This window comes from Salminus brasiliensis, chromosome 1 (assembly GCF_030463535.1).
Source record: "Salminus brasiliensis chromosome 1, fSalBra1.hap2, whole genome shotgun sequence".
Lineage (NCBI taxonomy): Eukaryota > Metazoa > Chordata > Actinopteri > Characiformes > Bryconidae > Salminus > Salminus brasiliensis.
In genome coordinates, this window is record NC_132878.1 from 59857644 (window position 1) to 59872647 (window position 15004).

The window sequence follows — 15004 nt, forward strand, 5'->3', positions numbered from 1 at the left end:
GACACACAGGCCAGACGTGGACTCCTCGCATGGAAAAGTCAAGCTGAGCCAACACACAAAGCGGAGGCGCGTGGGCAGTATAAAGGGCAAACTAAACACACGTCCATCCCAATCACATCTGGAGAGCCCACTGACTGTGTCAGACTGAAAGCTCGACACACCAGCTGATGAGGCCGTCTCACAAACGTGGCCATAACTGCGACTAAAGAGAACAAGACCTCAGTCAAAGCAGGACATCAGCTGAAAGTCAGTCTAAGCACCTTGCACCTTAAATTTCGGATCTTGCAAATGTGTCTGGGTATCAATAAATATTTGGACCCTACTCTCTAACTTTGATAGCCATTACTTGATAATGATTAAATGGCTTCTTTTAAATAACAAGCCGATGAGGGGCTGGTAAAACAAATTCCTCGGACATTCAGTTGAAATTCAGTACTGAATGGAATGAACTTACAATTACTTACATAACTTACAATTTCAATGTTCTAAAAAAGTACTTAATGCCTATACTCAGCCCTACTAACAGCATTTTTATTCCAATTATTTTACAAAAAGTTTACATGAACCATGAAATCTTCAAAAATTTCACCACGATTCCATTAAATTTATAGGCTTTAGAATCTTTCATTTTTAAAATATATATAAATCATTTCAAATATGTCACCTTAATTGAGAGATACAAGATTTTTTTTTTTTTCTTATGATAATTCTTACCATCTGCTTCTTCCTGGTCAGGGTTGTGGAGAGTCAAGAATACCCACTGGAAAGAGAAAGAGGTCAAGATTGGACCCCCAACCCCATACCCCTGGAGGTGTGGGGCACATGCACAACCTGCTGCGCCAATGTCTTTTAACGTCATATTGCGATGTAATATATTTGCCATAGTTCTCATAATTAGACTTGTATATGAATAAAAGAAAACATAAGGATATAAAACTATTATTATACAACCACAACAGGTAACACACTGAAAAAAGCATCAAACACATAAGAAAGGCCATGTCAGACAGGGATCTGAGGACACACACACACCCACACTCAGGAAGAAGAGGCTCAGGGTCCTCTTTGTTGTGTCCAAAAAGGTTTTATGAGGGATAACATCAAAGTCAAACACTCACACACACACACACACACACACACAGATCGACATGCAGCTCCAAACCTAAGACCAGACAGACACGTACATATATAAGGGGTGGGTGGTGGTAAAAATATTATATCACAGTATTTAAACACTTTTTCACTATGCACGGCATTTATTGCTATACATGTGATCGCAGACAAAATGCATCAGCAGCGACAGTTTCTTAGACGTACTATTCACATTCTTTCCCATCCTTTACTATTCCCAGTACAGTGTGTTTTATTCAGAATGTGCTGCACTCCATCCAATTAAACCAGAATTACACTGGTTTGTAATGAAACGTGAAGTTGTTCTTTAAGAATGCTGTGTTTCACAATAACAATATTTATCACGCTACGATAAAATATTGTCATAGTGCGCTCCCCTAACATACATCATCTCTATTACACTGGACCTTTGTAACCACTTTTTTACATTTTATTTTTTGGACTATTTGAAAACGCCAGCTCACACTGTGTGAACACTTCATAATAAATACACCAAAAGAAAAGGTCAAAAATTACTAAACTAAATTACTGTACATCAAAGATGATAAAGTTTTTTTCTTCTTTTGTAAATCAACTGTTTTGGAGATACAAAGTTCCTCCAATACATGAAGAGAGACAGGACTTCACAGCAGTTGACAGATGACGTGGAGTTTTCATTTCATCTTGTGATGTAACTAAGAATTACTCATTTTCCCAGAAGACTTAGCGAAGTCTTAGCAAGATTTATATCACTTCAACGCTGTTTGTTTGTGCAGCCTCAATTCTTTTTAATCCACTGTCCACTTTTGCTTGCAGTGTGTGGATACAGCACTACCAAGTGAGCAACACCACCGCTCAGCTCCACTGTTCCACACCTGAGCTCACACTCCTCTTTAACTGTGCCAGGAGGCCCTGCCCCACCCATAGGTGAAGAGAGAGGAGGGTGTGTTCCTGCCAACCCTGCAGTCTTGTTAGAGACAGGATTAGATATAGCCCTTCATTACACAAGCATGTACAAGCATCTCAGTCTCTCGCCCTATTCAACACAGCCCCTCTGTGTCTTTGCTACAGCCTCTCTAACCAAGACTGAACTTTCACGCACCTTAATTTACTGTGAGAGGTTTCCATTATCACTCAAGCAACCGAAAGCAAGTTGCAATTCAACATGCTATACATGGACAGATCAAAATAGTAGACCAAAACATCCTAGTCAGTTACGGAATGGTATGTCTGAGGGCAGCAATATTCCCAATATATTTAATTATATAATGTATTTTTATCAGGAACGTATCATGGTATTTGAACAGGGCTGTGTTGTTCAATCCTTTAAACCAGTAACTACTGGGAACTATACACCAATCAGTCATAACAGAGCTAAACAATCGAGGCATGAAGGTGTCCTGTGGACATTAGCAAATTATTTAAGTTCTTAGGTACTGACCACTGCACAACAGACAAACCACACACAACCTGCCTGATGTTTCGGAGATGCTGTGACCCAGTCGTCCAGCCATGGTAATCTGGCTCTTGCCAAAGTGGATTCGATTTTTCCTGACGGCCTATAATAGCCACCCTTTTGACAAATGCCACTGCAGATGAAGATACTCAATGTTTTTCACAGTGGTGTTTGTCACAATTAACATTTGCTATCTATCATTTTCCAACTGCTATCCCACTGAGATGCAGCAGATCACTGAAGTGGTGGCTGCAGAGCGGACATGGGTTTTTCATGAGTAAATTTACATCTTCATTACATCATTTATCACAATAATTGTACAGACTATAATTATTTGTCAACATGTTTCCACATATACATTTACCGAAATCAAGTATCTTGTTGTGGAAGGTAATTTTAATTATGCAACTCAGCACAGTAAAGTGAATGTATGTAAACATAAAATTAATAAAAAAATTAATAAAAGACTTCTATAGGTATGCTACACATAACTTAGTGGTGCTTTCTATAATACTGCAGACAAGATGCAAAACTTCGTCTCACGTCTCACAGCTTTACCACACAAGCCTACGTTGCTCTATTACATTGCTTGCCAGTATTTTTCTAAATTATTGTATCAAGTGAGCCTGAAGACTAAGACCAAAGGACACATTAAGATCACTTCAGTCACACTCACGCTCACTCACATACACTTGACTAAACCACCACATTATCGGATCAACTAAACTTCCGACACTGAAACCTGCAGCTGACTTTAGCAGCAGGGCCTCGTGGACACACATGCTGCTGTGTCTGCTAAGCTTCTCGGTGGTCGGATTTGGGGAAAACAGCAGCTCAGGCTGTATTACACACTCAGCCGTAGATACATAGTGCTTTTTACCATAAGCTGCTGCATCAGCCAGCAAACACAAACATGTGGAAGCCAAAGCTGTAGATGGGCTTGCAGTCTTCTGGAGTTAAAAAAACACTACCCTTCTGCTGGTGCCGTAGGGGTCATATACACCTGAGAAGCCACTGCATGCCGAAGGGCATTAGAGAGAGGGAGAAAAAAAAACATATTCCATATTACAAAGGGTCATGCTTTTGTCACATGTCAGGGTCTGATGCTATCTGTCTTAATCCCCAGGCTTTTGCAGGCTTAAAGCTTCAGTGCGATTGAGTAAGATTTCCTGTTAAAGTGATGGAAGGCAAGTACGAGAACTTCACGTGGACATGACAAAAAGAGAGAACAGAAGACCAGAGATTAACGGCCTGCAGTCAATGTTCCTTTAATCTTTTGACTTTTTAATTACTGAATAATACTTCTGACACAAAGAAAACAAAAACACTAATCCTATCCTGTATACTATAATGTATATATTATTATTATTATAACACTTCAACACTCAACAGTACACTTTAACACTGTTGGATGTTCAAAGCTGAAAAACATGGCACACAAAACCCAGTTCAAACTAAGCATTTGAATATCTTTCTGAAGAAAGCTTCAATGGAAGGACAACGTGGAAAACACTGTCCCACTGTTCAACGTGGAAAACAATGTTCAAAAAGAAATGTGTGGCTGTCCCAGATCCTGGGACAACAGATATAACAAAGTGGACCACCCAACAACCGATCAAGGCAAGAAAGTATATTTCTAATATCATAATATTTCTAATATCCTAAATATTTGGACAATTCTGGGTCATTACCTATCTCTACTATAAAGTGCCAAAATATCAGTTTTACCTGAATCTGAAAAGAAAGCATATTTCATACACTACAGAATTTGTCCTGCTACGTCAATCAGCAATCACGTTGTTAATAAACAACAGTAAGCCATTTTCACCAGCAGCCACACATGCCCATGCCATAACAGTGCCTTCACCATGTTTGACAGATGATGTGGTATACTTACTGATCATGAATGGTTCCTTTCTTTTCCATGCTTAAGTAAATCAGTTAGTTTCAATTGTGCTAACAACTTGCTCCAGAACTGCTTTTTTAGCAGTTAGCAGTTAATATTTTCTAATCAAATCAAATCTATTTGTATAGCTGTGTCTCCCTTTTTACAACTGTCACAAAGCAGCTTTACACAATCAGTAATTAATAAAAGACAGAAAAAAATCAATAACATAAAAAGACATGAAAAATCTAAGATCTAATCTGACATTTCTGTTTCTGTTTCTCCTTTCTTGACCTCCCTCATTTGGTATGTTCTTAGAAAACTGATCATCCACTTTGGCTGGATAATCTTCTGAGGTCCTGCAGGCCTTTCGGTGTTCACCAGTGAATTACGTTTTTTTAAGAATGTACCAAATTGCATCATGCCTAATGATGAACCCATTAACTGCTACCAAATGCAAGTACAACACATACAACACACAACTACAATGCACTCTGTTTTTCTCCTTATTTTTTCATGAAATAATAAGGAATCAGGCCACATCTGGCCATGAAATTGCTTACTAGTCATTTGTCCACTTACTATTTGGCCTATGAAAATGTAGGGGCTAGGTAAAAAAGGGCTGTAATTCCTAAACTGTTATGTTTTGTTAAAACTCCCACTTCTTGATCTTGATTGTTTCATTTAAAATTCATAGAGGTGGTTTATTATTATTCAACTCTTAACTACAGCTTTTTGAAAACAACTACGGAGAACTACAAAACTAACATGTAAGTTATGTGGTTTAAAAAATGCATTAATCCACAGAAGGGCCCTTAAGAGTTTAGGGGTTCATCTCAGCTCCCTCATGCTGTGTTGGCAGTTGTTCACTCAGGCCTGAGGTACAAAGGCAGCCAGGCACACTCAGAGAATTCCCAAGTCCATTCCCACCATCAGCAGTCACAGAGCAGATGGAGTCCAATCAGGACACAAGAGAAAACGGCACAATGAAAAGTTACACTGAACCTTTCTAGGACCCCCAGCACACATTTATTCTTACATTTTGTTTAACCATTAAATCTTCAGTGCAATGCAAACTGAGTTATTGCTAAGTTATAGGAGTGGGGAATGGTGGTCTGGAGTTACCAGCCTGTTTTTAACGGATTAACTGTTTCTCACTTTCGTCTTACTTGTGTAATTAGACACATTTTGTCAAAACATGCTTAGTTTTCTCAATATTTTTAAAGTGTGCTGAAACTAGCTCACAATTTCGGTGTGATTTCCTTTTGCAACTGCATAATTCGTTGTATTTGTAGCTATTCTAGTTGAGCCTCTTTAATGTAAATGTATGCTGTGCATGACTACTTGTGTGTGTGTTTGTGTATGGTGTGACTGGCACAGAGCTACAGAGCTAGGCCTGGTGGTCCGAAACAGAAGAATGGTGCTGCTCTTTTCCCATGCTAAAAGCCCCAAGGGTGAGAGGTGACCACTTTCCCTGAAGATCTGCTATGGCTTTGAGAATGAACTTGGGCTTAGCCAGTCAAGCCAAGTCAGGTCAAACATTCCACCAAACACAAAGAGCAAAGAACATGAAGAAAGAGAAAGAGTGAAAAAACACCCCCAAAAAAGTCTTCCGGGATAGCAAAGACAAAAAAACAACATTATCAAGACTTAAGCCATGCTAATTTGTTTCTGGAGGACGGACAAAAATGCAAAGGGCTATAATTTCCAGTGTCTTGGTCAGAAACCATGTCTGTGATGTGTGAGTGTGTGTGTATACTAAGAAAGATCATGCCGGGCCATTGCCAACATGACATTTTAACTGGCAATATAAACAACAAGTAGGCCTTCAGTCATACAAGCGGACCTAGTCATCATTTGACCACTAGAGCTTGTTCTGCAAACACATATAATCAGGATGAAAAGCCAAGCAGACAGTGTCACAGTCTGCAAATACACTGCCTATTCTGATCTTATCATTTACACACAGTTCAGAGCAGTCAGCAAGGAAAACACTCTGGCTCTATTCTGGTCATGGCAGCTTCTTTAGTGCCCTTAAAAAGCTCTACAAGAGACTAGACAGTGGATCTGGCTGGAGAATGAGCGCTAAAGCAGCAACTGAGGGAAACACACACACACACACACACGCCTATCTAAAGGATAAAGGGAGGAATGCCTCCGCTAAGAGGTAGGTTTTAGTGTGTGGCTTTCTGTCGCTAAAATTTGCTGTGTCTCCCGGGTGAAACACACTGAATGGGGCTTTCTGAGTGACTGGTTACGAACTGAATTAGAACTAATTAAACCCTCTTTAACATGACCTACATTAAATCTCAGATGGACAATGGACTACCAAGTGAATTGCTCTTCAGGGGTCCATACTGGAGACTACTGCACACTGCAGTGCCTCCCATTAAGACTGTAGTACAGGTGAAATATTATGAAGTACAAACTGCTCTCATAACTGGAAATGTGAGTATTGAATGAATTACCTGTTAAGTTAAGATGAGGCAACACTGGGCAATAAAATGATAGTAAATGATGAGATCTTGATACTTAATGTAATAAACTATTTCCCAATAATAATAACAGGTGTAAAGATAACAAAATGAACAACAGACTATCATGCAGAAGCAACTTTCAGCAACGGGAACTGGTCAGTAATGTGATCTTGTCACACTCACTGGAGTCAACATCCAGCCTAAGGCTTGTCACTAGCCTGTTATTACAGGTTTGCCATTCACCACCTATATTCCACCCAGTCTCAGATTCCAGGCGTCAGGATTGCCCAGAGGCAGAGCATCACCTAACATCTCCAAAACATTCCTCTGAGCAATGCAAGAAGACTCCAACCGAGTGGTCTTGACCCAAAGCATGCAAAATGATATTACAGTCGAAAGTTCCTGAGGCAATAATAAAACTCAGCCCCCTTTATGTCACAAAAAAGGAGTAAAAGGAGTAGGTCAGCAAAAAATCAAATGAACACCAGTCAATCTGGGGCGTACTAGGCTAAAGTTGCTAACAAACACTGGATGTAGACTGTCACCAATATCCTCTCTGTAAATACATGCTCAAAAAACATCGCTAAACTTACTCAAAACACAGACAGATATTCATTTGTGTTGGAGCCGTTTACGCTTTCCTTTTTCCACTTCCCACTGGGGGTGCTTTGAGGTAAAGCTGGAAAAGATAGGTGGCAAGGATGTCAACAGTATTTTGACTGAAAGGTCTCTGAACATATGTTGTTTGTGTAGATACAAGCAGGAACTTTGATTTCTGCAAAGGACAGTAAAAGCTTAACTCTGTGTAACTCTGTGTGAACGCCCTGTTATTTCTGACTGTTATTTTGATGGTTTTGGTTTGGTGAACAACACGAAACCCTTGATTCCTCCATGCACCCAAAGAACAACATACGATTGCTGATGATGCTTACTCCACACATATAGACACTGACTGACTGGTCAGACACTTCTTTGCATATTGCAACCTCCCACAAGGTCCAGTCCCAAGATAAATGATTTCCAAACACTATTTTTTGCGAGTATTTTTCAGTGGTTTAGCTTCATAAAACTTCTCTCCACTAGAATCGTTAAAATCTTTTTGAATCAGAAAAACATCAGCACTTGTAGGTGGTCACTGTTTTCACACAACACCAGTCAAAATGTAGCATAAACACTGGTGAAGTGAACATAAACAAATTCTCGGGTTACTCGGTTGTGCCAAACTGAGGTCCTAAGAGAAATATGGTGATCTGTGTTCGTGTGTCCAGATATTTAGGAGCATACCTTATCTAAAGGACATAAAGTAAGTCATAAAGGTCCTGTCTGACATTATGACCATGTGCTCTGTCACGAGGGAAAGATTTTCATGTTATCAATATCAGCTAGAGGCCGAAACATACACACATACACATATATATAAAATATCCAAATCTCCTCTTCAGAGAAACAGCAACAAAACCTGTGCTATTCTAACTGTGCTCTTCTGTTCTTCTAAGTTTGTTCTAACTGTGCTCTTCTGTTCTTCTAAGTTTGTTCTAACTGTGCTCTTCTAACTGTGCTCTTCTGTTCTTCTAAGTTTGTTCTAACTGTGCTCTTCTAACTGTGCTCTTCTGTTCTTCTAAGTTTGTTCTAACTGTGCTCTTCTAACTGTGCTCTTCTGTTCTTCTAAGTTTGTTCTAACTGTGCTCTTCTAACTGTGCCCTTCTGTTCTTAAGTTTGTTCTAACTGTGCTCTTCTAACTGTGCTCTTCTGTTCTTCTAAGTTTGTTCTAACTGTGCTCTTCTAACTGTGCTCTTCTGTTCTTCTAAGTTTGTTCTAACTGTGCTCTTCTAACTGTGCTCTTCTGTTCTTCTAAGTTTGTTCTAACTGTGCTCTTCTAACTGTGCCCTTCTGTTCTTAAGTTTGTTCCAACTGTGCTCTTCTAACTGTGCTCTTCTGTTCTTAAGTTTGTTCTAACTGTGCTCTTCTAACTGTGCTCTTCTGTTCTTCTAACTTTGTTCTAACTGTGCCCTTCTGTTCTTAAGTTTGTTCCAACTGTGCTCTTCTAACTGTGCTCTTCTGTTCTTAAGTTTGTTCTAACTGTGCTCTTCTAACTGTGCTCTTCTGTTCTTCTAACTTTGTTCTAACTGTGCTCTTCTAACTGTGCTCTTCTGTTCTTCTAACTGTTCTAACTGTGCTCTTCTAACTGTGCTCTTCTGTTCTTCTAACTGTTCTAACTGTGCTCTTCTAACTGTGCTCTTCTGTTCTTCTAACTTTGTTCTAACTGTGCTCTTCTGTTCTTTTAACTTTGTTCTAACTGTGCTCTTCTGTTCTTCTAACTTTGTTCTAACTGTGCTCTTCTAACTGTGCTCTTCTGTTCTTCTAACTTTGTTCTGTGTTTTTCTAACTTTGTTCTTCTGTTCTTCTAACTTTGTTGTGTTTTTCTAACTGTGCTCTTCTGTTCTTCTAACTTTGTTCTAACTGTGCTCTTCTAACTGTGCTCTTCTGTTCTTCTAAGCTTGTTCTAACTGTGCTCTTCTAACTGTGCTCTTCTGTTCTTCTAACTTTGTTCTAACTGTGCTCTTCTGTTCTTAAGTTTGTTCTAACTGTGCTCTTCTAACTGTGCTCTTCTGTTCTTAAGTTTGTTCTAACTGTGCTCTTCTAACTATGCTCTTCTGTTCTAACTTTGTTCTGTGTTTTTCTAACTGTGTTTTTCTAACTGTGCTCTTCTGTTCTTCTAACTTTGTTCTAACTGTGCTCTTCTGTTCTTCTAACTGTTCTAACTGTGCTCTTCTAACTGTGCTCTTCTGTTCTTCTAACTTTGTTCTAACTGTGCTCTTCTAACTGTGCTCTTCTGTTCTTCTAACTTTGTTCTAACTGTGCTCTTCTAACTGTGCTCTTCTGTTCTTCTAACTTTGTTCTAACTGTGCTCTTCTAACTGTGCTCTTCTGTTCTTCTAACTTTGTTCTAACTGTGCTCTTCTAACTGTGCTCTTCTGTTCTTCTAACTTTGTTCTGTGTTTTTCTAACTTTGTTCTTCTGTTCTTCTAACTTTGTTCTGTGTTTTTCTAACTTTGTTCTTCTGTTCTTCTAACTTTGTTCTGTGTTTTTCTAACTGTGCTCTTCTGTTCTTCTAACTTTGTTCTAACTGTGTTCTGCTGTGTTCTACTAATTGTGATATTATGTGTTTGTCTAACTGTGTTCTTATAACTATGCTCTTTTAACAGTGTTCCTCTGACGATATTCCTCTGTGTTCTTCTACATTGTTCTCTTCTAACTGTGTTCCTCTGGCTGTGTTCTTGTGACCTATCTTATACCTGTGCTGTTTTAACCATGTTCTTCTAGCAATGCTCTTCAAACCAACACATCAATCAACTTTACTGAGCAACAGCACAATCTGATCACTGTTACTACATTCGCATCTCTGTGGAGGGCAAGAACACTTACTGCTGAGCTCAAATTAGACAACTTCCATGATAAAGCAGTGTAGATGCTGATACCAACAGAACAATGAAGCAAAACAGAAACCAGCAATTACATGTTAATGACTAAAAAGTTCAGATTTCTTCTAGTATAGGAACCCTGTGCACTGATAAAGGATAAAGGATAAAGGTGCACGTATTCGTCACTGTACAGTGTGGACTGTACAGCGAAATGTGTCCTCCGCATTTAACCCATCTGGTAGTGAACACACTCACACACACACACGTGTTAGGGGCAGTGAGTACACACACACACCCAGAGCGGTGGGCAGCCAACTCCAGCGCCCGGGGAGCAGAGAGGGTAAAGGGCCTTGCTCAAGGGCCCAACAGTGGCAGCTTGCCGAGCCCGGGAATCGAACCCACAACCCTGTTATCGATATCCCGGCGCTCTAACCGCTGAGCCACCACTGCCCCAGCGAAGCAGCATCAGCTGTGTCCCATTGGCCTCAAAACAATGCAATACAATAGTTAGTTGACATTATATATAATAACTATGTAAGAACAGCAATGCTGGGTAGCTGTGAGGATGCTTATTAAAAAAAAACGTGTAGAACGGGCTCATTTAGGTAGCTAGCAGTGGCTGAACTGGGCCTCTCTGCTTGATGGAGAACAGCAGTGATGTGCATGGAGATTTAAGCTGGGCTAGCTAGCTAGCTCTTCAGTGAACAGCTGTGCTGTCGCTCCGAGCGGCTCGCAGATGGTCAGTATGAAGTGAGATCAGTTAAAGTCTGACAGACCCTTCATTTACATAAAGCCCAATCAAACCATGTGCTGCAGCCTTTAACGTGTTACTGCCGCCTGCGGTTCCTCACAGCAGCCAGGCAGGAGAGGGGTCACACTCACATCACGGCCCTCTGGACTGATCTGGGCTTCTCTGGTTAATGTAGAATAATGATAATACAGCTATTTTACATCGAGTATGTGTGAGGAAAGTCATAGGTCGTTTCCACAGTCGTTCACACTGACTTCTTAATCCTCTTTTGGGGCTTGTTTTCATTCTGCTCTGCTAGTTCAGCACCTGGGCGGGTGCTGCAGATGCCTCTTAGCCTTGGCATTACTATTACTATTATGCATTGTTTATTAGTTTACACCAAAGATTGATTTACTTTAGTCCCTTAACGAGCACTTAGCTAACGTGTCTTCCAGCCTATCTAGACATGCTATACAACCCAGCTAGCGTTACCTAGTGCTATAATCCAACAACACAACCCCAGCACAACTCACGTATTTTGACCTTCTTGTGGTCAAACTGCTGAACGCTGCTCTGTATCCTCTCCAAGCGCGTCTGAATCCGGGATGATCTTTGGGATATGACCCCAGCCTGCACCTCAATGGACAGAAAAATCTCGCTGGCATGGCGTGATAAGTCCGAGAGTTGTCGGAGAATGCTGCCCAGCGTGTGGCAGCTCACCTCGTCCAGAGAAGCGAACAAAACTGCCCGGCGAAACCTGCGACCCTCCAGCGGGACGAGCCCATCCTCTGCCCCGGAGCCCCTGCCGCCGTCGACCGCCTTCAACCTGCACACCCGCCGAGGCTCCACGGTTCTCTCGTGAAAAGGCATGTGTTGCTTCTGGTTTGTTCCCCAAAGAGACAAGAGTGCGACTCCGCGAAACCGCCGAGTCCTCTCCTTCAACTTTAAACGAGGCCGTGAACAAGGGCGACAAAGAGCGAGGTCCACAGCATCAACGGTCCCGCCATTATTTTCAAAAGTCGCAGCCGAAGCTAAGCTAATCCCCCCAAGAGCCGTTAGTGGGCTCGGTGTGGTTCAGACACAGGACTCGCTGTGAGCCGAAGGAGCGGTAAAAGTGAGGGGAAAGCCGAGGAAAAGGCGGAGCAGCCGACAGCGACCACCTGTAGCCGCTGGATCCGGAGTCTACGAGGAAAAGTTACCTGCCCCTGTCTGCGGCTGCGGGTAAGATCCGGAGTGGAGTCTGGGAATCTGGGAGGATTGGGCCAGAGTTAGCTAACAGAGATGAGGAAGAGTAGAAAACCGAGGTAAATTACTGTAAACTCATTTTAGAAAGCATTAAAAGTTAGGGTTTTTTTTTTTCAAAAATAAACTAACAAATAAAAATTGCACGAAAGTATCAGAACTATCTATACATCAGAGCTGAACTACTGAATAACTAAACGCTGAAAAGATAAACATCTGTAAAAAATAAAATGTTTAAATACTGAGATTATCTTTAAATAGTTGTCAAATCAACTGCTTAAGTCGTTTAATTCATTTTTGTCTTCAAATGGATTTTAACTCGTAGACATTTGATAGAAGTACGCACTTTCACATATTGTAGTTTTCATATTAATATACATACAATTAATTAGTTATTTTATATATGTAATATACGGTCATATTTGCTAGCTACATTTATTTTTTGTGTGAAATGTCAGTAAAATGTCAGTTAAACTTTATAGTAACGTTTATTATAATTATTATTATTATTATTATTATTATTATTAACAGTGTGCACTGAGCATCTATTAGATTAGTCACAAAGTAGTGTAGATTATGTTAGCAACAGAAATGAGTAACTATAGGTTAATGACTAGAATTTCATCTGAGTAGACATAAAATGGGACTCTGGGAAATACAATTCCATTATTTCACTTTAATTACACACATCAATTAATACAGTGTGGTCAGTGCAATGTTTTATTAACTTCGGAAACATCAGCATGAAGCCTAAACTAAATTAGTTTGCTGCTCCCCCTTGTGGTGTTAACCAGGACTACCACAAGGCAATTGCACTGTATCCCAAGACAGTCATTACTCATAAACAAAGGCTGTATCTGGCGTTTATCCTAAGTCTGAAGGATGTTGACTGTTGTGTCATGTTGTAGTTGAATCTGCTGAAGCAGCATTTCTGCTGGACAGTCCACAGAGTTACCCGGTTTCCTCCTAACACTGCGTCCTCACAGACACTTCCTATTTACACAGGGAAAACATGACCTCTGGCTGGCCTTCGAGGTGTCAGCTTTCAAAAAGATCTATCCTTCCTAAGCAAATCCTTTGTGTTTAAACATTCACTATGTGTCCAAAGTGTCCAGACGAGTCTTCTAATGAGCGAATTCAGCTAATTAGTAAATGCACTCATTGCTTAAGTGTTCTGTTGTATGCACACGGTTTGTATAAACTCCACAGAAAATCATAAAGAATAGAATAGGGCAGTCTGGAGCAGCCGCACATGAGCATAGGGTCACCGGGACCAATGCCTACTTCACTATAAGAGCATAAAGCACCTTAGCATTGAGCTGTGGAACAGCAAAACCATGTTCTCTGGAGTGATGTTTCTGATCCAGAACAATCATCCAACACAAAGTGGCAAGCAGCTTCTGTCACTGTGAATAAGTGAGCAGATGAGGACCTGATTTCTTTATGTTTTCTACACTTTTAGAGTGGAAAAAAGGGAAAGGATCACCATGCAAAAGGTTGGGCTCCCCAAGCTCTCAGACCTTAATTAGCCTGTTATGGCTATGGCCTGTTCACAATAATTGTTGGAAAGGGCAAGTGATGCAAATTACAAAGCTTTATAAATACTTTTCCTAAACCTTGTGTCATGGGAATGCTTAGCATGCTGAAAATTACAATAATGGATGCCCATGAAGCAGGAAAGGACTATAAGAAGTCAGCAAGGTGTTTTTAAGGAAGCCATTTCCTCAGTTTCTACTGTAATTAAGAAATCACAATTAACAGGATGGTGAAGGACAAGAAAGAACTGCTCGCAGGATTGCTAGAAAGGCAAATCAAAACCCCTGTCTGACTGCAAAAAACATTTATAAGATTCAGCAGACTCTGGAGTGAAGGAGCACAGTTCTATTGTGCAGCAACACCCGTTCAGTGTTGATCTGAAGTCATCAGAAGAAAAGCTTTCCTGCATCCTTATTATTTAGTGTCAGACATTTATAAAAACTAAACCAATCTAAGCAAGCCTCTGCTGACTCACGACTGTGCTGCGAAGTACACCACAAATCACATAGTGAAATTCGCAGGCGATACGTCAGTAGTGGGCCTCATCACCAAGAACAACGAGACAGCTTACAGAGAGGAGGTGCAGCGGCTAACAGACTGGTGCAGAACCAACAACTTGTCTCTGTATGTTGACAAAACTAAAGAGATGGTTGTTGACTTCAGAAGAGTGCAAGGCGACCATGACACATGAACCATGACGTCCAGAACACAAAGTTCCTCGGCATCCATATCAAGAGAACTTCCACACATCAGCTCCATAGCCAAGAAAGCTGCAGCGCCTCTACTTCCTGCGGAGACTGAGGAGCATCCTGAGCAGCTGCATCATCGCCTGGTTTGGGAATTGCAATGCCTCAGACCGCAAGACCCTACAGTGAACAGTGAGGACAGCTGAGAAGATCGTAGGGGTCTCTCGCCCCTCTGTCACAGACATTCACACCACCTGATGCACCTGTAAGGCCACCAGCATTGTGAAGGACCCCACCCATCCATCGCATGGACTTTGTTCACTGCTACCATCTGGCAGAAGGTACAGGAGCATCCGTGCTGTCACTGCACGGCTCTGCAATAGCGTTGTCCCACAAACAGTCAGACTTTTAAACAACAGAGACTGAACTAACCCCCCACCCCCCACTACCCATAGCATTTT

At 40.9% G+C, this 15004-nt stretch overlaps 1 protein-coding gene across 3 annotated transcripts in view; it reads right to left on the reverse strand.

Annotated features, from left to right (window-relative positions):
- nhsl1b (NHS-like 1b) overlaps positions 1–12146 on the reverse strand; it is a 121772-nt gene extending 109626 nt beyond the window's left edge. For all 3 annotated transcript variants that reach the window (XM_072684193.1, XM_072684171.1, XM_072684160.1), the window contains exon 1: positions 11613–12146. In XM_072684193.1, the coding sequence (XP_072540294.1) occupies positions 11613–11949 (337 nt within the window). In that variant the 5' untranslated portion in view covers positions 11950–12146. The remainder of the gene's footprint in view (positions 1–11612) is intronic.
- Positions 12147–15004: the final 2858 nt, after the last annotated feature.